The sequence below is a fragment of the Bos taurus genome, chromosome 4 (assembly GCF_002263795.3).
Source record: "Bos taurus isolate L1 Dominette 01449 registration number 42190680 breed Hereford chromosome 4, ARS-UCD2.0, whole genome shotgun sequence".
Classification (NCBI taxonomy): Eukaryota; Metazoa; Chordata; class Mammalia; order Artiodactyla; family Bovidae; genus Bos; species Bos taurus.
The window spans coordinates 67,980,060-68,006,272 of NC_037331.1; the positions used below are offsets into that span (position 1 = coordinate 67,980,060).

The following is a 26,213-nucleotide window of genomic DNA, read 5'->3' on the forward strand; positions in this document are numbered from 1 at the left end:
TGAAGGGGGCCTTGATGGGCCTGGTGTGGCTCCAGGCTGAGGCTAGAGCAGAGTGGCACTGTGGTAGCACAGAGACCCTATAAAAGCCACAGGACTCTCCAGGGAAAGCTGCCAGGAGCAGACATTGATACTGGTGGGAATGGAAGATGTTCTAGGGCTCTCAGCGATCCCCTGTCTCAGTCGGGTCAGGAGGAGGAGATCTATATGGGGGCAGACTCAGAGCACGAGCTCCGTTCCTCATCAGTACTTTGCCTCTCCACCTACCTTGGTGGTCTGGGATACAGCTCCTAAAGCTCCCCTTAAAGTTCATGCACATTAAGGTGGTCTTTGAGTTAAATGTAGTTTGCAAAGCTTATCTCAGGCTCAGCTTCAGAAACCACGGGGGACTGAAAAGTTTAAAGCTACACGATTACTAAAATAACTGTAGTATTAAGGGAAATGGCTCAGGTAATTAATTTCATAACCGACAGGATGTAGGAAATGTCCTTATTTTGGAAATGGGCTCATTTATTTGCCAGGCTGGTAGGTCAGGCTTGCTTTTGTTTGTTTTCCCAGTTTTATTGAGAAGTAATTGATATACATGTTGTATAAATTTAAGGGGTACAACATAATGATTCGATACTGTGAAATGATCAGTACAATAAGTACAGTTAATATCCATCACCTGACAGAATTCCAAAGATTCTTTTTCCCTTATGACAAGAACTTTTAAAATCTATTCCCTTAGAAACTTTCAAATAATAGTATTATCCACTATAGACATCCCCAGAACTTATCGTAAAACTGGAAGTTTGCACCTTTAGAAAACCTTTCTGCCATTCCCCCTCCCTCACACCCCACTGTGGTACCACAAATCTGATCTTTGTTTCTATAGGTTTAAATTTGAACTCATTTCTTCTTCTCTTTCTTCTTTTCCTGCCTTAGTCTTCAATTTGCTTTAGCTTTGTGCCTCTATCAATTGCTTTTTGGAAGTTGTACTTTACAGAAATGTCACAGTATACTATTGACCTTTTTTGTTGATTTCTGTACACATTTTGATTTTTCTTAATCAAATGACGATTTAGGGAAACAAAATGAAAAAGGAGGGAGTGAGGAATAGAGATTGAGTAGAAATGATTCTGGCCCCAGGCATCAGGTTCATTGCTGACTGCAGGGACATCTCCACTAGTGGTGTTATTGGCGTAGGGGTGGGGGCTGGAGAAACACCCCTAGTCCAAGGCCAGGTGAAGGAAGGCAGATGCAGTGAGGTGTCCATGGGCTCCTTATAGAATTATTTTATATCTACCAGAAGATCTTGACATTTAGATTCAGGGGGCCTGATTAAACGAGGAGGCCTACAAGGCTCAGTGTAAAGACAGGAGGAAGTCTCATATCTGTTCTCACATATTGCCATGGATATATCTTTGCTGCCATGACAATGGGCTGAGAGCTCTGTTATGATAACTCTTAGAACTCAGCTTTTGATTCTGCCTTGTGGACTGCCCAGTATTGCCCCAGAGCAGAAGGACTTGCCCTGCCACTTAGTCCCCAGTTTCACAGTGGATAAATCAGCATGGTGGGGCCTTTAAAGTTTAATTTTTCATGATCCAGGCCAGGAACCTGAATGAGCTGTACACATTTCTGTTGTGTATGGCTTCTGTTCAAAGACAGTTATAAAATGTTGAACAAATCAAATGGAGGATTGCACTAAATGAATAGTTTGAATACCAGAGTTGCATTTGACTATGAGTAATAGAAATCAGAGAAGCAGTGGTTTAAATAAGACAAGAATTAATTTTTCTCACAAAATGAGAATTCCTGAAGTAGGTATCCATGGCTAATGTGGCAGTTCTAGATCATCCCCCTAGAATCCCCGTATCTTCACATTCATGAGATAGCTGCTAGAACTCCAGCTATCACATCATGTTCTTCTTGGAAGTGAAAGGAAGAAGGCCAAGTGAAAATGGTGCCTAGCAGTTGATTCTGTAAGATTTTTAAGAAGCTAATGCTGAAAGCTCACTCCAGTGCCAAATCGAATCTTGGAGACAGAATTTGGGGTGAAGTAGAAAAGAGTAGCTTTAGTGCTTTGCCAGGCAAAAGTAGGCTATTGCCCTCAAAACCATGTGTCCTAACTTGGGGAAGATAGAAGGTTTATGGTAATTGTTCAAAGAGGGTGTGATCTGCTTATGGATATTATTTTGATGGGTTGGTGGTGAGATAAGTAGGAGTCAACATCATCAACCTTCAGGTCCAACTGGTCTGGGGTCTACATGTTTGTGGGCAGCATACATCATTAATCCTTAACTTCTCCCACCTAGAGGGGTTTTCAATATCTTCAAAATAGCTCAAAGATATTGTTGTGTATCTGTTGATGGGGAACCAGGACCTTGCCCAGGGCTGCTCTTGACAGTTCGTTACCCTTGGCCTTGCATCCCCTCCCTTCCCTAACTAACAACTGCTTGAATCTGCCCATTGGGACTCAGAGAAGGTCTGGAGGCTGAATGAATGCTGTTTCCTATAATCAAAGAAATGGGGGACACAGAAAGACCTGGTGCCCAGGAGTCCCCCAGGGCCCTGTGCAGGATTAAAGCCTTCCTAGAATCCCCATCCAACAACATTCACTTATATCTCAGTGGCCAGAATTTAGTCATATGGCTACCCCTATCTGCAAGGGAGACTGGGGAATGTTGGGTTTAATTTGAACATACTGTTTCCCTTGACAAAATCTGTTACTAAGGAACAAGGAGAAGATGACTATTGGCTAGGCATCTAGAAGTCTCTATGGTGAGATGACTGTTAATGAATGAAAATGTGAGTTGCTGAAAATGACCGAAAATGAGGTGGTAAGAATGAGGCCATGGAAGAAGCCAGGATTTTCTGAGGTCTGTTCATTAGCTCCCAAAGGCTAGCAGATAATACTGACTGCTAATCATGCCACTAATCTAGCATGTATGACAAGTCTATACGGAAGGACACTGGATTTGGGAACAAAGAAATCAATTCATGGGGTTACCACCCCTTACTCCAAGGATGAAAGATAACATAGGGATATATATTAGGTGCTAGTTGAATGAATCTGTACAGTTTTGTTGGTTTGCATGTTTACTTATTTTCAGTAAAAACATATTTAAATGAGAATATATGCCAGTTAAATTTATGTCAACTCTTCACCATTTTCAGGTAAATCTTTCATGCTTAATAAGCTACGGCCACTGGTTAACTAAGCCTAAGTTGATGAATCTTTTAGATAACTGAAATGCTATTTTAAGCAACAATTAGCAAAAAATTCCAAGTGTTAGCAGACACCATACAATATCTTACTGCCTGTTTCATCAACATATATTGAATAATTTAATGTAATGGAACATTTTTGACTGACTACCTCTTGTGCAGAAAACAGTTTTTCTTATCATTCTTCACCTGTTCACCTGCCACACACAGACACACACACCACAACCACAACTAAATATAAGGAAGGGAAATTTTGACACAGTGCTGATTTACCCCTGTACAATTTTGATCCAGTGGGTAGTCAGGCACTTGGGTTATACTTGTGTTTTTTTAAATAACTTAATGAAGATAATTAAAATGTATTTACCTCTAAATCACCACTCCAAATTACTATGCTACTTGAATTTGTATGCTTTTGTGTGATTGTGTGGGTGTGTACACTTTTTTTTTGGTGTGTCTTATTCTAGCAGCAACCTTTTAATTTGCTATTTGTAAATGAGTGTGCTCTGGTAAAGCCAGAACATCTCATTTATTAGCCTGTGGGCAAAGCCAAAGTAAGAGGCTCTGGGAACTCTCAAACACTGATGGTGAGTATGTAAATTGGTAAATCCACTTTGGAAAATGGTTTGGCAGCATTGACTAAAACTGAACATAGGCATATTCATGGACCATACTCCTGACCACCAACCTACTGACGCAGCTTTATCCATCCCCCCATTTTAAGATAACTCCAGCTTTCCTTTTTCTATGACAACGCAGGCCTTGGTGTTGATAGCCACGCCAGTGGTGCTCTAACCATCAGTTTAATCTTAGGCAGACTGCCTCAGCCCATCAGAGGCAAGCTCACAACTGTGAACCTACGCAGGCAAGATTAGGAGACTTGGGTAGCTTTACTCTCAGTAAAATCCTTGAACCCTATGTGACATTCCCACCCCTTCTCTGGAAACCATCCAACTTTCTGTGATTTAGAATGACTTCTCCATCGGTGTCTATAAAGCCCAACACAAACTGGCTTAGACAATAAAGTTGAGTCACTGCTGCTGCTGCTGCTGCTGCTAAGTCGCTTCAGTTGTGTCTGACTCTGTGCAACCCCATAGACGGCAGCCCACCAGGCTCCCCTGTCCCTGGGATTCTCCAGGCAAGAACACTGGAGTGAGTTGCCATTTCCTTCTCCAATGCATGAAAGTGAAAAGTGAAAGTGAAGTCGCTCAGTCGTGTCCGACTCATCGCGACCCCATGGACTGCAGCCTACCAGGCTCCTCCGTCCATGGGATTTTCCAGGCAAGACTACTGGAGTGGGGTGCCATTGCCTTCTCCGAAAGTTGAGTCACTGGCTTGTATAAATGCAAAGACCAATGTGGGCTTCAGGCACAGTTATATCAGAGCTCTTGTTCAGTTTCTTGGAAATCTCTCAACTCTGTTCTGTCAGGTTGGTTTTATCCTTGGGCTGACGTTCCTCATGGTCATAGAGGCCTGCTGGCATCAACGGGGTAACATGCTTGTTTAGATGAGGGGAGAGCAGGTCTTTATCCAGATAATTACTGATCTAAGCACAGCTCTTGAGATCTTCTGGGACCACCCTCCTGAACCAGTCATTTTGGTAGCAAGACCCCCATCTGCCTACAGAGTTGAAGTCCCAAGCCTTAGTTAAGCAAACAGAACAAACAAAAAATGACTCCTATTGCAACTTTTCCCAGAGTAATGGGTGCCTGCTCTTAACATGCCTACATAACTATTGATAAAAAGTTGACAATTTAAAATACCAACTTCCCTTCTGAAACATAAAGTTCTGCCTCTCTGCTGTAACAGATGGTACCACCCCATTCTCTAAGAATTGCAAGGACATTTGGTGAGATGACCTCAGGCCACAGCATCTGCAGCACTGGACACAGGATAATAGTAACAATAAGGTTTCATCTTGGATTAATATTTTACAGTTTCTAGTGTTTTCCCATGCAGTATCTCATTTTATCCCTGGGAGCTGGGTACGCTCTGTACTGTTATATCCAGCTTGTAGATAAGGAAATCTCATAGAGATTGAATGGTTGACTTAGCCAAGGTCAACGGCCTGTATAAGTGACAGAGCTGGCATTTCTTTTTGATGTTAAACTTTGGTGGGGACCTTTCCTCTGATTAGTCTTTTAAACCAGGGCACATAGTGAAAAAGATAAGCCAGATGTAAATTTGATGGTGTGAGGCTGAGGAGGGGTTGTCTGAAAGGATTCCTCTGCTGCAGGACTTTGGTGTATATGAGAGAGAAGACAGAAAACATCTTTTCAACCTCTGCTTTTACCCTTTTTGGTTTTTCTTTCCCAGTTACCTTTTTATTGTGTTTCTTTCTCAAATTCTCTTCTCTGGTACAACTTTCTTAAATACAGTACCAAACACTTTTCATTCACAGGCCTTATTCAAGAATCAGTCCCGAAAAGGAATCCCAGGGTGGATGTGAGGGGACAAAGTGGGGGATGGTGGGAGGTTTATAAAATTGGGAAGCAGTGTGAGAAAGGGGGATGTTAGAGGAAGAGAAAAGAGAAACAAGACTGAAATCACGAGTTGGCTCTGACAACAAAGATTAACTGTAATATAAAATGTTTAGATTATTTAGTACATTTTTTAAGAGAACTAATGCCTTCAAGGCAATATGACGCTGAAGTGGGAACCCAGGAGTGGGAAGACTCAAAGATTGGGAAGGGTATTTCCCTGGTGGTCCAGTGGTGAAGAATCCACATTGCAGTGCTGGACGCTGGATATCCCGGGGTGGGGAGCTTGGATCCCAGGTGTTGTGCACCATAGCTACTGAACCCATTCACTCACTCTAGAGCCCTTTGAGGTGGTGTTCAGCAGGCAGTCTGTTCTATGACTCGGGAAATTAAAACTGCAACAGAAAATACAATTATACCAAACGATTGGATGAAAAGAAACCTAATTAGAGTTATTACAGACTGGAGACAAAGGCAAAGACCATGACAAACGCAAAAAGAGTTACCTTACCACATGATAGGTTGACTCCTGTGTTCCCCTACCCAGCCCCAAAATAAACAGTAGGAAGGTACACAATGCATGCATAAGTCAGGAAGTGGATGAAGAACCAAACAAGGGTATCTTTTCAAAGTCTTACTTCCCTATAAAGTTCAATTTTAAAATCAGGTACTTAAGGCCAGTAAACGAGCTTGGCAACAGCGATGAAAGAACCTTTCAAAGGGGACAGAAATGGAAAAGACAAGCCAAGTTTCTCAATATCTGTTGGAGGTCCCAGCCCCCTCCATCATCAATACCCTGTCCTGACACCCAGGACCCAATCCTAAGTACAGTTAGTAAAGTACGACAATTTTGCCCCTCAATCTTAGTGTTTTGATGTATGTGAGCCTAATCCTGCCTGTGGCCAAGAACCCAACTTCTCCCCAGATTCAAGGGGAGAGGAGGAAAATGTTCAAAAACACCCCAATTCAAGTAGGAACATCATGTTAAGAGCCAAGATGCTAGAATCAGACAGACTGGAGCTCGTTAAAACTTAGTTCCAACACTTATTAGCTTTATGGACCTCAGTAAGTTACCTCATTTCCCTGGGTCTTGTTTTTTTCTCATCCATAATCTGGGCATAATGTATTTATCTACCTCATAGGGTTTAAAAACAGATCTGTGTTAAGACATCTAGTCCAACAGTGCCTGACCCAACAGTAGGCACTGGATGAATAGTGGTAATTGTTATGTAAAATAATCATCATAATAAACTTGGAACATCTGTGAAAGGGAAAGGGGTCCTAGTCAGTGAAATAAAAGGAGAGCTAGTGTCAGATCTCATGTCATGGCTCAATGCTTCCCTGCTTATCTCTGTCCAACTGAGCAGCTTTGTCTGCATTAGCAGAGCCTAGGAAACGAGTGCCATCAAAACCAATGAGACAAGCATTTTATAAGTGCCTGTTAGGGGCACAGGGCAGTGACACTGTGCTAGACCTGAAAAGAGGTCTCACTAAAGGTTGGGCCATGATCATGGGATATAACTGTTGGGGTATAACTGTTGTAATCTACACAAGGTGAGAGATGACTGAATACTTTCATTGATGTTGCATAAGAGAACAGTAACAGATTGTTGGAAATTGCTTCAGCATTGAAAACTGAAGTCTTAGTGCACTGCTTTATCACAGCGCTGAGTTATACGCTATACAACTTGTACTGAGCCCTGTGTACAGGCACAGTGAGAGATAGCCTTCTTTTTCATGGAGACTAGGATCAGTCACCTCCAAGGTGGAATGCATTCAACCCAGGATGTGGGCCAGACAATACTCTGGGGTGTGGGGTGAAGATATTAGACCTTCCATTTCTGTTTTTTAAAAGGATCTTCTGAAAGCATCTGACTTACTTTATAATATACATACTATATTTGAGTAGTAGTATCTATATATAATTTGTAAATAAAAGACATGAACGTTCATGTGATCACATTTTGTTTTTATTGGTGGGGTTCTTAATTTAAAAATTTTGGGAATGACTGGTCTAGAGGAGAAGGAAGACCAGTAAGCCAGCAGTCAAAATTAATGCAGAGGGAGCTTAGGCGGAACACAGATGATAAGCATGTAGCTTAGCAGGGAAGAAAGAGGAGATAGGATGCAGGGAAGGCTTCCTGGAGGAGGTGACAGGATGAGCTGCTGCAATGTGTTTGGTGAGGGGAGAGGAAGGGAGGGAAGGCTGTTTCAGGCAGACTATAAAACACATGCAAAGGCAAGGTGGCTTGTGTGTGTACAGTGAATGCATTTTGAAAACAAATAATCTGATCCATCTTAAACTGTTGGTGTAAAGAGGGAACTACAGGAGGTAAAGCTGGAAGACTTCTGCAGAGATCCAGTTATTGAAGGTCATTGAATAGAGAGTTTAGTCTCATGGTGCAGGCCGGCGCTGCAGGATTCCAGCAGGGGAGGGGAGATCATGGAGCAGTATTCCCAACTTGATCCCCTCATCCATTCTCCATCAATACTTGTCCGAGTCCTAAAGGAAGAACATTGTACTTATGGAAGCTGATGAAACCTCCAAAGGCTAGGACAAAAAAGATGATAGAAGCCTTTGAAGGGATAGAAAATCTTCAATACTGGGCACTGCTGGATAAGCATCACTGGTGCCTAAAGATGCATCTCTGGGCAAAAAGGCTGTGCAGTCTCATGCAAGCATTAGTGCTTTAGTGGCTCCAATACAGTCAAGAGCAACAAGAGTTACCACCTGAGTGGCCAGAGCTGGAAAGGAGGGAAATGGCAGACACCGGAGCAACCAAGAGGACATATGTGGAGTCCACTGAGCTGCCCTAGGCAGGCTTTAGGAACCAGTTCAGGAGGACTTGCAAAGTCTTTGACGTTCCCTCACGAGAAGAGGCTGTACTTATTCAAATTGTATCCCCCATGTGCTGCATGACAGATCAGGCTCTGGTGTTTACAAATCTTGAAGTCACCGTCCAGGCAGTTCTTCTATAAATATTCCTTTGGGAGTTGTACAACAGGAGCCTGGCATAGATTTTTGATCAAGATGTCAGGAATGAATAAAATAGTGATTGGCTGGCTGCTTTCATGACCGTAGTTAAACCTCAGACTGGGCTGGCCAAATCCCACCAGAGTTGAGTGTGGAGCTATTATTTGGGTGCACGTGGCAGACTGCAGTAGGGGAATAAATCCAGGAGCTCAGTTACAATGACAGTCAATGGCTGGGTATTTTATCACCTTATTCTGGAGAAATCTTACAAAAAACTAGAAATGTAATGCCATAACTATGTATACAGTCAGTAAGGCAGAAGCATAGGTAGAGAGATACAGGCTAACACCCATGAGGACTAGTCACTGGTGTTGTCCAACTAGAGAACCCCTGTTACTCATTCTAAGGTTAATGCTAAATTCTAGGCAGAATGAGACTAGGGGCCAAAATGGGAATTAATCACCAAAAAAGCAGATAAAACTGATTCATTTCTGAGCTGGAACACAAGCAGTACGATGAACCTGAAAACTTGGTTGCATGCATATTAAACAGGAAAAGCTGGAATAGACATTGTCCTCCCTGGAAGAAGGTGGGAACCTCAAGAAAACATCCTGTTGAAGCAAAGGTGGTTGTTGGCAGAACTGGAACCCTGGGTCTTCGGAGAGCATCATTCATTCTTAGAAGTGGTCACACTGGCATGAGCTGAAGAAGACCTACCTGGGTACATGATCTACTCAGTCTACATAGTGCTGGCAGTAATGGGAGTGTCTCAAGGCCTTACGGGCTGGTTTACATCCAGTAAACCTGAAAAGCTCCTTAAGTGGAACTTTGAAGAATGATACAGAAAACTTAAGAGCTGAGGGCAGTACGGATAGTTAATAGGATCTAATGCTCATAGACATACTCTTGTAGTGCTAACAGATGTCCATGCAGGACACAGGAAGTGCACACTTCTGATGATCAGTGTACCCCTAAATTAACCTAATCCTTTGGTGGCTTTGGCTGGCTCCGTTAGACCAACGGATTCACACCTTCTTGGAAGCTGCCCCCATCCCGTGGGCAATGGCCATGCTGGATTTTGGAGACTGCTACTGGATCCCAAAGCATTTGTAATGCTAAGCACCATGCTATGGGGCCACTTTATGCCTGCATTTTGTGTGGGCCTTCACTTCAGAAGGCACAGAGATCTGGGGAGAGGCAAATGGTTTCTGAGAAACGGATCTTAAGCCAGAGAGCACTTCTAGTCTGCAATCACCATCATCTCTGTCTGCCTCCTCAGTTCTCTCACTGTCCCTTTCATTTGACTATCTTCACTACTCAAATCAGGTAGACAAATAGTTTCTGTAAGTATCAGCCATCATCTTCTCTGGGACCCAACAGGTTGAAATGTTTGTTCTATATATTCTTCTACCTTTAGGCTGACTTTATATGAAAGGACACCCTTGAAACAAACATTTTTATAAATCTTAATACTGGATTGGCCAAAAAGTCTGTTGTTTTTCAGTAAAAACAAAAGATGCAGTTTTCATTTTCACCAAGAACTTTCATTTTCACCAAGTTGATGATATCAGTTAATGTAATCATTAACTGAATGAACTTTTTGGCCAAACTAATACATAAGGGTGAGCATGCCATGGTAAGGCATTTTTTAAAAAGTTTGTCTGTATTACCATATCTTTGTCTTTCAATTGTTTGTTGATGCCTTAACTGAATGCATTAAGAACAGAGAGAGGAAAGTTGGCTGTGTGTATTTGGAAAGAATTCACTCTACGCCTCTGACCTCAGTTTATCACATCTGCAAAATCAGTGAGTCTGCTGGCCAGAGCATCTTCCAGATCTAAAAGACTATGATTATGTATCTAATACGAAGGCCAGAAATGCCTAGAGTGTGCAGATTTTAAAAAAATAGAATGGGCAGTATGTTACAAAAGCAGAGCTTCAATTCATACATGAAGAATTAGGGTAGGTTATTTTTTGCTAAATAAACTGAGTCCTTACAAAATATTAATGATTGCCATAGATAAAGAAAAAATTTTAATCTTAAAAATTAACATTTTTATTCGTTTTATAGGTTATTTTGGCTTGTTCCATTTTAAAAACTCTATTCATTAAATTTGGCATATGAAGTTTTTATTTTAGGAATACTCAAACAGTGGAGACTTAAACATTCATGAAACCCAGTCTCCTTACTTCATCTTTTACCCGCACATTTCTGGCACTTTCTGTCTGTGAGGTCTCTTGTCTGAACTACCTCTGTGCCTGTCCACACTCTCTCTAGAGTTAATAATTCCACATGGACAGTTTTTCCTCCAGAGGACAGAGATGCTACTTCTCCAAAGCTCTCAGTGCTTCCTAAATGCTGCCTCATGGTGGGGGTACCAAACACTCATCTCTAGAGGGAAGCTGTTTTGGCATTGCTTTGGTTGAAGGATTTGCATTGCATTGCCCTGTTGGTGGTACTTGGTGTGGTGTGTATTCTGCCTGCTGTAGCTAAAGGCCTTCCCAGATTGGGCAGCTGAATGCACTGCACAGCTGCCAAAATTCTAATTCTGCTCTTTAGACCCTTGTCTGGCCCTCGCTCCAGTCTCCCGCCAACTGGGTCCCTGGCTCGTTATCAGGCCCACCCGGGCCCTGTCTCCACCCCCAAGTGGGCCCAGGAAATCATTCTTGGCACCAAACTGAACTTTAACCACATAACTGCCCCAACCTCATTCAACCCAACTCTCATCTCAACAAAAGTTTGTTACCCTGTGAGCTGGCAGACAAGAAGAGAGGGGCCAGAAAAGAGGAAATGCCACGGGTGAGGGCACTCATCACCCTCAATCACTGTGACTCTCAGATTGTAAAACGTTTTGTGGCGCCTTTCTTCTAAATTTTCAAATGAAAAGAATCAAGAATCCTACTAGAAAAAACAGTAGAAATGAATATAGTTTATTTTATGGAGAGGGGAATACTATTTCTCTGTGTATCTGCACCAGAGCATAAGTGAAATTTGTCTTATAGAAAAATACTAAATTCAGTATACTTCCATAATGAAAAAATGCACTGTGAGATCATAAACTGCTGATAATATGTAGGCACCTGTAAAACCACTATCAGAAAACAGATTTAAAGGTAAAAATATCAGTAATATTGTGGAGACAAGGAGGTAATTGATTCTTAGCAAAATGAGGTTTCAGATAACTACCTGATCCAACTTTAAGTGCTTAACTGGTCCACATTATGGTTTAAATACTCACAGAATGGTGTAATCTAGACTGATTGGAAGAATCTCTTCTCTTTTAGGTGAAAATATGTCCCTTGATTCTCTTTCTACTCCTTTTAGCCTTAACCAATCTGGTATCCTTTCTGCTATGATAGTTTTGCTCCCAAGAAGCCACATGGGTTAATTTGCAGATCTGCGTTGGGGCAGTGGGGTATTGTAATTTGGGGAAATGAAATTATTTTAGTTTTTGTTTTCCCAAAAGGAGCAGGGAATATTACAAACGTGGTACACTTGTAAAACACAGGCAAATGCACTTGACAATCAAGCACTCTATTTTGAAATTTAAATAAAGCTAAGATTTTCTTCTGGCCTAGAGGGAAACTTCATTAAAATCAATTAGTACAATCCTCCAGAGAAAAATGGGCTTTTTTTTTTTTTTTTAAGGTTTAAAGAGTAAGGTGCACACAATTACCTTTCCGGGATCCTTTGTGAATGTCAGTATCAAACCTAGCAGGTGGCCAGGTGCAAACAAATGTCCCCGACAGGGGCCTGGGTAACTCCCTAAGTTCTCCTTGAAGGGATGTAAGTGTAATTAATGGATGTATATATACCAAGAATGTAATATACATAACCAAGGAGGCTCCAAACTGATTGCATGTATTACCAACTGTGAAGGGCAGGCCGAGTGAGATAAAGTTGGTGGCAGGCGCTCCCAGGTGAGGCCTCAGTCCAGGGGCGGAGGTTGGGGCCGCACAGCTGTTGCCGCGCGCCCTGGTCCCTCCTCCCAGCTGCGGCGGCTTCACCCCCACCCCCACCCTCCCCCCGCCGCTCCCAACGCCGCCGCCGCCTCCCCTCTGCCTCCCGGTCTCTTCTCGCAATCCTTCCATCGCTCTCGCCCCCTCTCCCTCTGTCCCGTCCTCTCCGCTCCCCTCACCCCGCCTCTCTCCCCCTCCCTCAGCCCCTCCTCTCCTCACCCCACCCTGCCTCCCTCCCTCCCTCCGCCCGCCTGCCCGGCGCTCGCTGAGCCGACACCAGGGGGGCTCTCGATGTAGCACCATGACAGGCATCGCCGCCGCCTCCTTCTTCTCCAATACCTGCCGGTTCGGGGGCTGCGGACTCCACTTCCCCACCCTGGCCGACCTCATCGAGCACATCGAGGACAACCACATCGGTAAATGGCCCGGGGTGGGCGGGGGTGCCCGGCGTGCGGAAACTCCTGCCCGGGCGAGAACCCCAGAATGGCCAGGGCTGGTTAGGAGCGAGGAAGGCGGCGGCGGGGCGGGGAGGGTGTGTTCGAGCCCAGGGCATGGGGGTGGCGGGATGCGGAGGCGCGAGGTGCCGGTGGGGTGTGTGGGGGGGCGGGGAGCAGGGTGGGGGAGGGGGCGGGCGCCCCGAGGTGCGGCGGGCGGGCTGGGGGGATTCCGCGGGGCGTGCGCGCCGGCGGCGAAGTGGTTGGGAGTGGGGCTGCGCTGCGGCGGGGGCGGCGGGAGGAGGGACTCGGCGGCGGGGAGATGCGGCGGCGGGGCCGGGCGCCGGGGGAGGGGGCGCCGGGCGGAGGGCGCGGTGGGGCAGGCTAGGCGGCCGGCCGGCCGGCGCTGGGCAGGGGCGCGGAGTTAGTTGGCCCTGGTGGTCGGAGCGGCCAGGGGCGGCGGGGGGCGGGAGCTGCACGCCGCCCGCCGCTTCCGCCCGGGCTCGAGCTGTCAGGGCTCGGCGGCGGCTGCAGCCGCTGGGAGGTGGGAGCGGGGGGGGCGGGGGTGGCTCCACCGCGGCAGCCATTCCGCTTCCTCCTCCCGCCGCCGCCGCCACTGCGTCCTGTCAGCGCCGGTTGCTAGGTGTGGTGCGCCGGGAGGGGGCCCGGAGCCGAGGCCGCTGGCGGAGGACCGGCGCTCTCCCTCTCCACGGCGGCGGCAGGGCTCTCTGGCCTGGGGGCGCCCGCTTCTGCCCGGGCCTGGCGCGGATGCCCGGGCGCTGCGGGCAGAGGTCCCGGGTGCGCCCGCGGGCCGCGCCCAGTGCCCAGGGCCGCGCCGCCCCGGAGGCCCCTGCGGCTGCGTCTGCAGGAGAGCCATCCCCCGGGGACCGGGGGTCGGGCATTTAAATGCGCCCCGGCTCTGAGATTTGCCTTTCAAATGGTGCTAGGCCCGAGGTGCGTCGGCTGCGCAGAGGATCCGTAGCGGCGGCCTGCGCAGCGCCCGGGGCGCGGGGGACTTCGTGGCTGCGGGGGAGGGGGCGCCCTGCGGGGCTGCGACTTTCTCTTCCTTCCCAAGACCCCGAGGCCTTTCAACAAGTCCTTAATTCGCACAAGAGCTTGCACACATTTACACGCTCCTATCCGGAGCCCCTCCGAGGAGAGATGAGTCGGGTTCGTGTGGCTATGCCGATCCATCCACCTGCGGAAGGTGTGGCCGGCGCCCACGAGTTGTTCTATGTGGACCGCGTGGTGCCCTAACGGGGCTGTCTAATCCAGAGAACCTGTGAATTGCCCCCAGAAAATCATTTCCCAGTGAATGCTGTGGATTCACCCATGTCGATGCTGCTCACGTTTCTACAAAGTTGAGAGAATAAATCACTACTGCTGTCTATTTATACACGAATAAAATGAGGCCGAGCCTTATGCTCCTTCTCTGAGTATGCTTTCTGTGCACACAGTGCGTGCTTAACAGCATTGAATGCTGCTTGAGAATGGGTATATGATGGGACGTCCAGGATGGGAAATACTCATAGAAAACGTCTGTAGAACGTCTTTCAAAAGATAATCTGGATGAGTAATTGTCCAGGTTTTGAAACTTACAAAGTTCTAAAACATCCGTGTAATAGCTTTCGCTATCTCCTCTGATAAAGGTGTGACAGAAAAGCTAGGCAAGTTTTGGTGGTCTTAAAAGCAGGAGTTTAATGGAGTAGCATATTTGCTGATTCATCATCATGATTGAATAGGCATAACTCAAGGTGCTTAAGGAATAAATCAGATTTTTCATGATGAGTAGTTTAAAATAATACTTAAAGTCCCATAATACAAAGCTACAGTAGAAGTTTTATTAGTTCAAGTCTCTTCTCTTACATTCAATGATAAGTAGAAAGTTATATATATATATATATATATATATATATATATAATGTAAATATATAAATAACATTTCCTAACCTTGGGAGGGATGTCATTGCATATCCCATTCACTCACTAGCAATTTTATTTTAGAATAAACTATAAGTAATAATTTCTCCACATTGCCTCCCTGCTTGGACTAGCTAGTTAAAAGGAAATATAAATTATATTTATTAAAGTGTGTTAAAGACAGTTAACTATTTGAGGGTTTAAGTTTGTAATCAGATAATTTTGAAACTAACTCTTGGTGAATCACCAGTTAAGTTTGCAGAGATTGTCTTTAGTGCTGTGCAAACATTTTAAAGAGGGTTTTCAGATTCTATAAATTTTATAAATTTAAATTTTAAGTAATGGTCACTTCCAAAGGGCTAGTATTTTTCTTTGTGAAAATATTGAACAGTTAAATGTACAACAATAGCTTAAGTGAATTTTGGGGCACTGCTAACAGTTACTATACTTTGAAATTAGTTTGAAACCAGAAAACTTTATGGAAAGTAAATGTTAAACAAACACTTAAAATTCCTTGGGTGAAGAAACCAGCTGAAACTATTCTGTACCTTAAAGTGAGGAGAAGCCCCTCACTTTGAAAGACAGCCCCGTATGCAAAAAGAAGTAGGAACTGATTTCAAGAAGAATAAAAACAATCTGGTTTTAGTAGGCAGTATCATATAAATACACTTTCAATGAAGAGACATGAGTGAAAATACATCAGACAAAGCATTTGGTGAAAGTTCTATACTACAGGTATTTTTAAGTGGAATTTATTGTTTGTGGTTGTCTATATATTTTTGGGGAGAGATTGTTATTTTTAATGACTGATTTACCAGTTCTATATTCTTGTCATCAAGTGGCTGCAGTAAAAAGATGCATGAAAAGATTATCAAAAGATATAGTATTACCTGTAATTTTTTTAAGATGCATGTTATTTAGAAATCACAGGAGCATTAGAGGTGTGCCTAATGACAGGTCCATCTTGAGGACCTTTCTGAGTTACTGCCGTTTAACCACTAGTCAGAATCCTTAAGCAGTAATGAGATGAAGGTTTATGGATGGGAATATGGCATATTTCTTGCATGAGAGATTTTTCAAGGCCTTTAGTGTACAAGGCCCATAGTTTTCATAATAACTGTATTGTTTAGTTCAGATTAAGTACATTAAGTTGAAAGTAGCTGTTACAGATAAACACTCAACTCTTTTTGTTAACCAGTTAACCTTGTTAGCAAGGATTTGGGGCTGTAGGGCTGAAGAAAGTGTAATTTCCCCTTCCTCGGTTTTTCCTCCTTCCTCCTAGAGGAATTCCTCACCTGAGGTCCTGTTGTCTTCCTTGTGTTTCATTGCTGGTCTAGTCCTGGAGCCCCTGTCTCCATGTACAAGCTGAATACGCCAACTAAAACCCTTCTCCCAACTTAAATTGCCTAGAAATTTCACTGCCCTGCAACTGTGAAGTGTTTCTATGTCAGCTTCGCTATTAATTCATTCATACCTTGTCTCTGTTTCCTGGAGATGAAAAAAGCTGATCAAGATTTGTTTGCTTCTTACTGTAAGTAGATACTTGAGTTTGTAAAAACACTCTTGACATGCACATCCTAGGTAGGTGAAGATGAGTTGATAACTAGAAATCATAGAAACACCAAGAGCACTAAATATGGCATTGAAGGTCTTGTCACAGACTCATGGGACTTCGCTTGGTCTGTGCATCCCAGTGCCCCAGTGCTGTGGAGTCTTTTGGCTTTTGGTCTCAGAAAGAAATCATTCTTACTAGATGTGATTATTTGGTACATTTGTAAAAGTACCTCTGCATTTTTTATTTATGTATTAATATATATCAAGCACCTGATTTGCAATAGGTATAGTTCTAGGCGCTTGGTATATTTTGGTGAACAAATTTCCCAACCTTTGGGGAATTTGTGTCCTAGTGGTGGGAGATAGACAATAAATAGTCAGCATAAAATGTAAATTATGTAGTATCCTGGTTAGTGGTATGGAAAGAGTCCTGTTACAGCAGGCTAAAGTGGGTTGGGAGATGAAATGTGGAATTTTAATTGGTTGGTCAGGATAGGCCTTACTGTGAAGCTGATAGGTGATTCAAAATCTTCACAGAAGTGAAGGAGTTAGCTATGAGGCCAACCAAGGACCATGGATGTCCAGGCAGAGGAAACAGACAGTGCAAATGCCCCCAGGTAGCCTGCATACCTTAAAGTGAAACACGGATTTTCCTGGATTCAGTTACTCTTGTGATAGTACTAAACTAGCAGGTTATTTAGAACCTTCTCCAGATGTTAGGGACTTCAGCTTTGCCATTGTTGATTGGGATTTTCCTGTTGGGGCTCCATAAGGAGATGGGTTATCATTGACTATAGTGGCTTGCCGTAGCTATGACTTGGTGGATCTGGACCCTGAATGTCAGCAGGTTTCTTGTTGTGAGTTTCTACTTGTTAGTTTCCTCATCTCCAAACCTGGGTAATAAATGCATGCTGCTTCATTTCATAGGATAGATTCATAGACCATCTAATTAATAAATATCAAAATCTCTGGAAAGAAAAATAAGGTAGTTATTATCAACAATGTAGAATTTGACTCCTAGGACAGTTTGGTAAAAATTTGCATTCTCTTAAAGCAGCACTGTTGTATATTAAATAGATCAGTGTATGATAAGCAGCAAGCCCTTATCCCTGTTTTATAGGTGAACAAACTGAGACATAGAAAAATTACTTAATTTGCCTAAATTTCCATGACTGGTAAATATGAGCAGAAATCTGAATATCAGACAGGTATGCAGAGCTGGCCTTGTGCCAAGCTGCCATACAGGTGAAGAACTAGAGCATACTGGCCCTACTGCCCCTCCAGACCAAAGTAGCTTGTTTCCACCTTTACAAAGTAACTCTGAACCCTTGAGATGAAGATTATATGAGGGCCCCATAGTGAACCCAGCTTGCTTGGTTTTGAATATGGTCCTCTGCCACTTACCAGCCATTTGACTGTGAACAAATGACTACCACACTGAGCTTCAGTTTCCTCTGCTGTCTAATGAAGGTAGTAAAAGCATCTACCCCAGGGAGTAGCTGATGAGGATTACATGAGCTAATTTGTGTAAAGTACTCATTTTCTTAAGTAGTATTCGATTATATACGTCATCCAGTTTCTTGCCATTTTGTGTGTTTGCCAAATAAGTATGTTGGAAATCTATGAAGGTGTGCATTAGAGTTTAGTAGGACGTGGGTTGTGTCTACCTACAACTATGTAAAATCACTAGACTCATCCTAGGACAGATTGAGAATGGGAAATGGGACATCCTTCCACAGTCCAGCATTGGGGTTTCGGCCTCTGGCCATTTGTGCTTCTGTGTGGCCAGAGGTACTTTAGATGCTGGCAAAAGTTGCCGCTGTGGACTGGGAAGTGGTGTCAAGGCCAGCGGCTTCTAACGTGGCCTTTCCTTGTGGCCTGCACTTATTTGAAAAAAATGCAAGACTAGAAAGAGGCACTGTGCCTGGGCCTGTGGGCACATTCCCACGAGGGCCTTTCCTGTGGGGAGAAGGAATGACTGAATGAATAAATGAATGAATGAAAGGCTTGTCACTGCCTGCCCTGTTCTTTGCCTGCACCCTGTAGCTTGGTGGCAAGATGCCCTGTTATACCCTCCTATGGTTCACCAGAAGATCCCAGGTAGATAGTTGGGGGAATTTTTACGTGCTTGTGTGTGCACAGACCACACATTGGGGGACCCCTCACTGTAATGCTTCATGGCATTCTCCAAAGCACTGTCTTCAGTGGCTTTTCCATTTGCCCACATGTCTCCTGAAAACAGTCAAATCACCCTTTATAAAAACATTGCTAGGGAACATACTGACTCATAAGTTTCACAAGCTTCTGATTGTTTCTTTTAGTGTCCATTTTCTGATACGTGACTGAAATGTACAGAGAGGAAAACTCTGCCTACCACCTACTAACTCTATAGAAGCTCCCATATTCTTTGGAAACTAGTTTCCTTTACAGTGCATATATTTTGGTGACATCTGCCACCCTGACAGTTCTAGAAGAGCAAACTGACAGCTGTTTTCAGAAAAACCTATTCTTTCGTTGATGACAGGGAAGAAGCCTCCAGACTGAGAAGGCTGGTGACACTTGAGAGGGGCTTTCTTAGGACGGTCTGGAAGCCAAAAGCCTTGAGATTTAGATTCAGGTCCCAGAGACAGGACATAATGCTGTTGAAACCCTTAAAAATCCTCCCTTTCTTCCAGTTTTTGTCTTAAAGACAAGAACCATACCCTGGGCTTCTCTGGTGGCTCAGAATCAGGAGACCCGGGTTCTATCCCTGGGTTGGAAAGATCCCCTGAGGAAGGGAATGGCAACCCACTGCAGTATTTTTGCCTAGAGAATTCCATGGACAGAGGAGCCTGGCAGGCTGCTGCTGCTAAGTCACTTCAGTCGTGTCTGACTCTTCGACCCCAGAGACGGCAGCCCACCAGGCTCCCCCGTCCCTGGGATTCTCCAGGCAAGAACACTGGAAGGGGTTGCCATTTCCTTCTCCAATGCATGAAAGTGAAGAGTGAAAGTGAAGTCGCTCAGTCGTGTCCGACTCTGAGGGACCCCATGGAGTGCAGCCTACCAGGCTCCTGCGTCTATGGGATTTTCCAGGCAAGAGTACTGGAGTGAGGTGCCATTGCCTTCTCTGTCTCCGAGGCTACATGTCCTTAAATTTCTCTTCCCAGCACATCCTTACCCTTGCCCTCAGATCTTAGGAGTGCAGACATGGCCTGGGTACTACTGAAGAATCCACTTGCTGGATTGCATATAATACATTTCATTTCACGACAGGGTAATAGATTTGTTCTGTTGGCCATATTGATCTGGCTAAAGTGTGGAATAGCAAACATTGTTTTATTTAGAATTTGAAAATCAAACTGCAAATGTCAGAGTTAGTTTGTTTTTAAAAAGACTTTCCTTTAGTATGCTAAATCAGTTGAAAGAAAATTATGTTTTCCCCCTGCACTAAGCACTATAATCTTGCAGTAGTTTTCACCTGTTTTTTTTTTTTTTTCTAAAGTCCAGATGCAAGCATGGAACAGATTAATGGATATTCTCTTTAAGAATGAAGTCTTCCCAGTAACTTTCTTTCCACTTTGGCAGGAGTCAAAGTGCTTCTTTTGGGTCAGACTACAGACTCTCTGTCCAGGACCAGAGAGCATTGAAAGTCTCTTGATGGCCTGGCTCACCCATTGGCCTCCTCAAGGAAGCCCTGTTCTTTGTTTGCCAGGCTCTAATGGTGACTTTCTTCTGAGCTAGATGATCTGGATACCATGTTGTTAACTTGAAAAGACTCACTCTTTCTTTGATATTATGCATATATATAATTAACATATATACATAATGTATAGATAAATGCTGTATATGTAAAATATTATACAAATGCATATATAAATGATACATGTGTTTTTACATGTATGTGTATATACACCACACATATGTGTACATTATACATATGTGTATTTATATGTGTGTATATAATATATTCATTCTCTAGATCACTGTGGATAGTGAGGATTACCACATACATTTTTGAGTATTTTCTGTCTATAGTACTTAAGACTGTACTTCCTGTTTCCAATGAATTGAAATTTATTTGGAGAAGTCAGACATGTATAGACTGAGATAAATGATGAACGATAATGGGGACCACAGAGACTGATTCAGTGTGAAGCTCATGAATTGCAAGCACCAGGGCCCCTCACTTGTACAATACATGTTTTACCATTTCTGCATATATTGCTTGGGCCCACCTAGACCTTTCCAAGGGCCTGGGGGGACCCTATACCAGTGTACACAGGCATGCATTCATGGATAACATCATAATTTGTAACTTTTGTAAGGCATAAAATTTTAATTGCAGGTAACTTACCCTTTTCCACTCTGACTTCCCTTCTATGACGTTTCTTCTTGGCTTTGGTGACATTGGAGTTAAGAGTGTTTCTGAGATACAGCTGAGGAAGATTTGAATTGCAGACACTTTTAGTTTGGGTTGAGTGGAATGTATTTATTCAGCTCACAGTTTTCTGTAGTTAAGTTATTCCTAGGCCTCCTAGGGTAAGACTCACTACCCAGGAATGCCATCCAGTGTTCCAGCTCACCTGGGGTCTGTCCACATGGTAGGGATGAGTTAGTATTGCAGCATGAGTCTATACCATGACATCTGCTGGTGGAAGCATGGTTTGAATATGGTTTGGAGCCAGAATCGAGTCTAGAAAATTCTTCTCCTTTATTAGATATATAAAACTGTAAGTAAAAGATTCAGTTCTTATTTAAGTATATTTGATATGGAAGTTCTTTCTGTTAAGAATATACCCAATAATGCAAATACACGTTCATAACTGCACCATGTTTTTTAATGAGAATTTTGTGTTTCTTCTTCAATTGAACACACATACTCATACACACACACACACACACATCAGTGACAACAAACATTACTGAGTGTTATCAAAACAAAAAATATTTAAACTTAGACAATTCACTAGAAGATGTGGAATGCCCTGAATTCTTATGGCTCACATGTGAAAGAAATAGGTGTTTACAAATTTGACAACAATCCTAAAAATTTATATGGCATTAAAAAGGACCTATGAGGCTGAAAGTAACTTTTCTGAATTATCAATAATTAAAAATACATTTTGATCACCCATGTTTGTGGTTTGTGTTTTATAGAAATGCTGTTAATATGAATCATTGTCATATGAGAAGTAATCAGAGTGTGCAGCCCAAAAGAAGTATTTACAGCAGTGTTGCAGTGTTTCAGATTCACATAGTGGATTCTTTTTCTGGATCTTGGTTTTGTGATGTTTTGGTAAGGTCAGGTTTAAAATTTGGGGTTTTAACTTTGTAATCTAAATAATCACTTTGCTAAGCATTTTGTATTTGTGATGTTGCATTTTTTTCATAAACAGAGTGTAAATCTGCATAAAACTTGGATACGGTTCTTGGTACCAGATAGAGAATCATTACTGTTCTAAACAATTTTAATAGAATATCTAATTCACCATCGTAGCAAGCTGTGAATTTGACATTTCTTCCTAGAAGTGCTGCCTTCTAATTGGAAATTAAATATACTACCATATTAGTTGATTACCTTAACTTCATAGTGAAATATGACTAGAATGCTTATTTTGATAAGATTAAAAAATAAACAATAGCATCTTTATGATTGGTCCTTTCTTCTTTGTGCTGTAGTGTGGGCTCATGTCGCTACAGTGAGCGTATAGAATTATGTGCACCATACTTGATGATAACCACCCATGTACTTTGCCTCACGCACTATAGAAATAATAAGTTTCAAAGCTAACTTTGGCGGTGAAAAACATTTCTGAAGACTGTCATCTCTGGAGGGGTGCATTTGTGAGGACTTACATATTTATTTGTTCATGTGTATATGATACACACAAACACCAGTTATGCAATTAGTCTAGGATAATTTACAGTAAGGAAATTGGAAGAGAAAATCCATTTCTTTATTTTTACACTTGGATATTGAACTTGGTTAGTCTTTTTCCAGGTTGAGGATATTGTGAAGTTTAATTGTATCATTGTTTGCTTTACCTACAATATTTGGTTGCCTAGAATATTCTAGGGCTAAAACAATGCTAGGACAAAAGTATATCTTGCATCCTTCCCATGTCTTGCCTGAGAGGTTTAGTATAAAGGAGGTGGGAGTGGGGTAGGAGGGGTTGCTGGGTGGGGGGCGGGGAAGCTGGGACTTCCTGAAGCTGGACAGAACTGGATTTTGAATCCTGAATCCACTTGGACAGTTCTGACAATCTTATTTACATAAAGTAGTAACAGTATCTACTAGAATTAAGCACCACATGAGTGAGGCACTGGTTAGCTGCTTTATGTGCATTGTCTGGAAGTTAAGTATTAGTCCCATTTGATGCAAGACACAGACCAAGACAGAGACCAAATAACCCAGCACGCAGTATACACAGCAGTAAAATGCTCAGGGGAGGGAGGGGCAAATAACCCAGCACGCAGTATACATAGCAGTAAAATGCTCGGGAGCGGGGGGCAAGCTTTGCTCTCTGGTGTCTGCATATCCCTTAGTACTTGCTCTTTATAAGCTGACTTTTTATAAAATATTTGCATTTTAATAGAAGGCTTTTGTGTACCTAAGTGTCTTAACGTTCAGAATGGCTGCATTTCCAAAGGGAAATGCTTGGCTGGCTGGGGAGATATTACTTTTGGTAGAAAAAGAAATGTTTTGAGGCTTCTAAGAAAATGTTAGGAGGATCCATGAGCATCCCAGTAACAATAATGAAAACAATAACTTGGCAGTTCTAAAATGATTATAATTACTGAATTGTCTAAAGATACTAACCAGTTTTCTCTCCTTTACTGATACTTTTAATCTGGGAGTAGAATACTCTTTTCAAACACTCTTTTCAAAAATAGTTAACACTATTAACACTTATAAACATCTATTTTACTTTAGATTTTCAAAATTAAAATACTGTCATTATGTTCATGTGAATTATTTTAAAAGTTTGTTTGGACCAATGATACCTAACCAGACCTAGCTGTATGAACATTGTGAATTAAGAGCCGGAACCCTGGCCTCTTGGCGCGTGTTTCCAGCCCTCCCTGCTGGACATTTCGCTGGTGGCATTTACAGAGAGGGCACGCTGTAGGTCACGTTACTGTGTCACCAGACCTCAGATGGCTGGTGCAGGAGTGTATCTGAGCTTAAAAATGAAAGACCCTCTTTTCTTGCCAAACTCATTCAGTGAAAGTTTCTCGAATGCTAATTTAACTGCCTGATTCTCAATACATGCCATAATTATATAAGAAATGGCGAAATCAGGGGAATCTGTAGAGATGTATTTGTACAGCTTACTGTTAAGCAAATTGAATATCATGATAATAAGCATAAATTATGCCCATGTTCCCTCTGGTATCAAACAAAAATATATATTATGTAAAACCATCACCTCTGAAGTTGCAGATGAACTTTTCTAGGCCTCTGACTGTTTTGAGCTCATCTCTTACTGGGGTATCTGACAGGCTGGTGTGTCTATGGGCTGAGACTTCAGGACTCCCAGCAGGTGTCACACAGGTGTTTCATGGCCCCATATAATCTATAGCTAGTTTAGATTTTAGATCTTTATCAAATAGATCTTTTGATAGAATATTTTTGACCCTAGATGTCTGGAGTTTGGCACCAACTCAGCACAGTGGTTGACAGTGTGTGATTTACGTTAATATGTTTCAGTGTTCTGCTAGGGCTGGAAACCAGAGAAGGAAATGGCAACCCACTCCAGTGTTCTTGCCTGGAGAATCCCAGGGACGGGAGCCTGGTGGGCTGCTGTCTATGGGGTCGCACAGAGTCGGACACGACTGAAGTGACTTAGCAGCAGCAGGGCTGGAAACTCCCATTTATATGTTGGCTTCACTTTAGCACTTTCAGGGACTCACACCAGAAGGTCTGCTGGAAAAGTATGCAAATATCAGACCAAAAATTTTGGTCAAGAGATGTTAAGTCATATGTGCCTTTCACTTTGGATGTTAGAATAAAGAAATGATATTTTGTCAAAACCTGGAAAAACTATTCAGTTCAGTCACTCAGTCGTGTCCGACTCTCTGCGACCCCGTGGACTGCAGCACTCCAGACAAGATGATAGCATCGTAAATATTTATGTCATGTTGTTATGTAAATGATGAAAGTGATTCTCACCTGTGGAAATCAGTCTTATTGATTTATAAGTCATACCTGTATAGCAGTAGTGTTTAAGTAAGTAGTGCTCAACAGGAGCAGAATCACTTGCATGAACCTGGAAAAAATAAGAATGCCTGGGGTCCACCCCCAGACCTTCTGGTGTGCTTGACCAGAGGTGGTCTGGGTGTGAACTTCATAAAGTTGATTCTCATATGTTGCCAAGGTTGGGAACCTGTTGGCTTTTGAAATAATGAACATTGTGAGGTTTAGGGAGTATGAGAAAGGAATCAGACTTTTAAAGAACTGTAAATTTGGGGGGGGGGGTTCATTCAAATAGATGTAATTTTTTTAATAGATATACTTTTTAGTTATACTGGAGGCAGGCATTTAATATAGGCCAATATGAAGATGTGATACCAACTCAGGTATGTAGTTAGAGCAGACGTGTTCAAACTAGAGAGCCTAAGAGTCTCAAACTCAGATGCCCTCAGGATGCAATATACATATGAGTAAACTGACCAAGTTCAGTGTTACTTGGAGTAGGGGCAACTCTGGCAGACTGAAGAGCCCTTCAGTTCAGTTCATTTCAGTCACTCAGTTGTGTCCAACTCTTTGCGACCCCATGAACTGCAGCACGCCAGGCCTCCCTGTCCATCACCAACTCCCGGAGTTTACCCAAACTCATGTCCATTGAGTCGGTGATGCCATCCAGCCATCTCATCCTCTGTTGTCCCCTTCTCCTCCTGCCCTCAATCTTACCCAGCATTAGGGTCTTTTCAGATGAGTCGGCTCTTTGCATCAGGTGGCCAAAGTATTGGAGTTTCAGCTTCAACATCAGTCCTTCCAATGAACACCCAGGACTAATCTCCTCCAGGATGGAGTGGTTGGACCTCCTTGCAGTCCAAGGGACTCTTAAGAGTCTTCTCCAACACCACAGTTCAAAAGCATCAATTCTTGGGCACTCAGCTTTCTTTATAGTCCAACTCTCAAATCCATACATGACTAATGGAAAAACTATAGCCTTGACTAGACGGACCTTTGTTGGCAAAGTAATGTTTCTGCTTTTTAATATGCTGTCTAGGTTGGTCATAACTTTCCTTCCAAGGAGTAAGTGTCTTTTAATTTCATGGCTGCAGTCACCATCTGCAGTGATTTTGGAGCCCCTCAAAGTAAAGTCAGCCACTGTTTCCACTGTTTCCCCATTTATTTGCCATGGAGTGGTGGGACCGGATGCCATGATCTTGCTTCACTTAAAGGGGCAGCTGCTACTGACCTGCAGCCAAGTGCTACCATATTGGAGTGCAGGCCCTTTGTCAACAGGTTCTATTATTATTATTACTTCTGCTTTTGGAAATTAGGAATTAAGATTTTTATGTGAAATTTACCTTTGAATGTTTGTAACTAATATAGATGAGTTTTAAAACATTGTGCAAGAAAACTACAGCATTGCACGGAGATGGTAATGATGGGCCCTGTGTTTGTAATGGAGTACATTTGAATGCTGTGATGCAGAGTAAACTTTGAAGACCATTCTTTCCAGCAAGGAA

General features: G+C 43.0%; 1 protein-coding gene across 1 annotated transcript in view; it reads left to right on the forward strand.

Annotated features, from left to right (window-relative positions):
* The first annotated feature begins 12,911 nt into the window (after positions 1 to 12,911).
* Positions 12,912 to 26,213, forward strand: part of JAZF1 (JAZF zinc finger 1) — a 328,175-nt gene continuing 314,873 nt past the window's right edge. Inside the window, exon 1 of the mRNA NM_001206257.3 lies at positions 12,912 to 13,040. Within this exon, the coding sequence (NP_001193186.1) occupies positions 12,926 to 13,040 (115 nt within the window). The 5' untranslated portion in view covers positions 12,912 to 12,925. The remainder of the gene's footprint in view (positions 13,041 to 26,213) is intronic.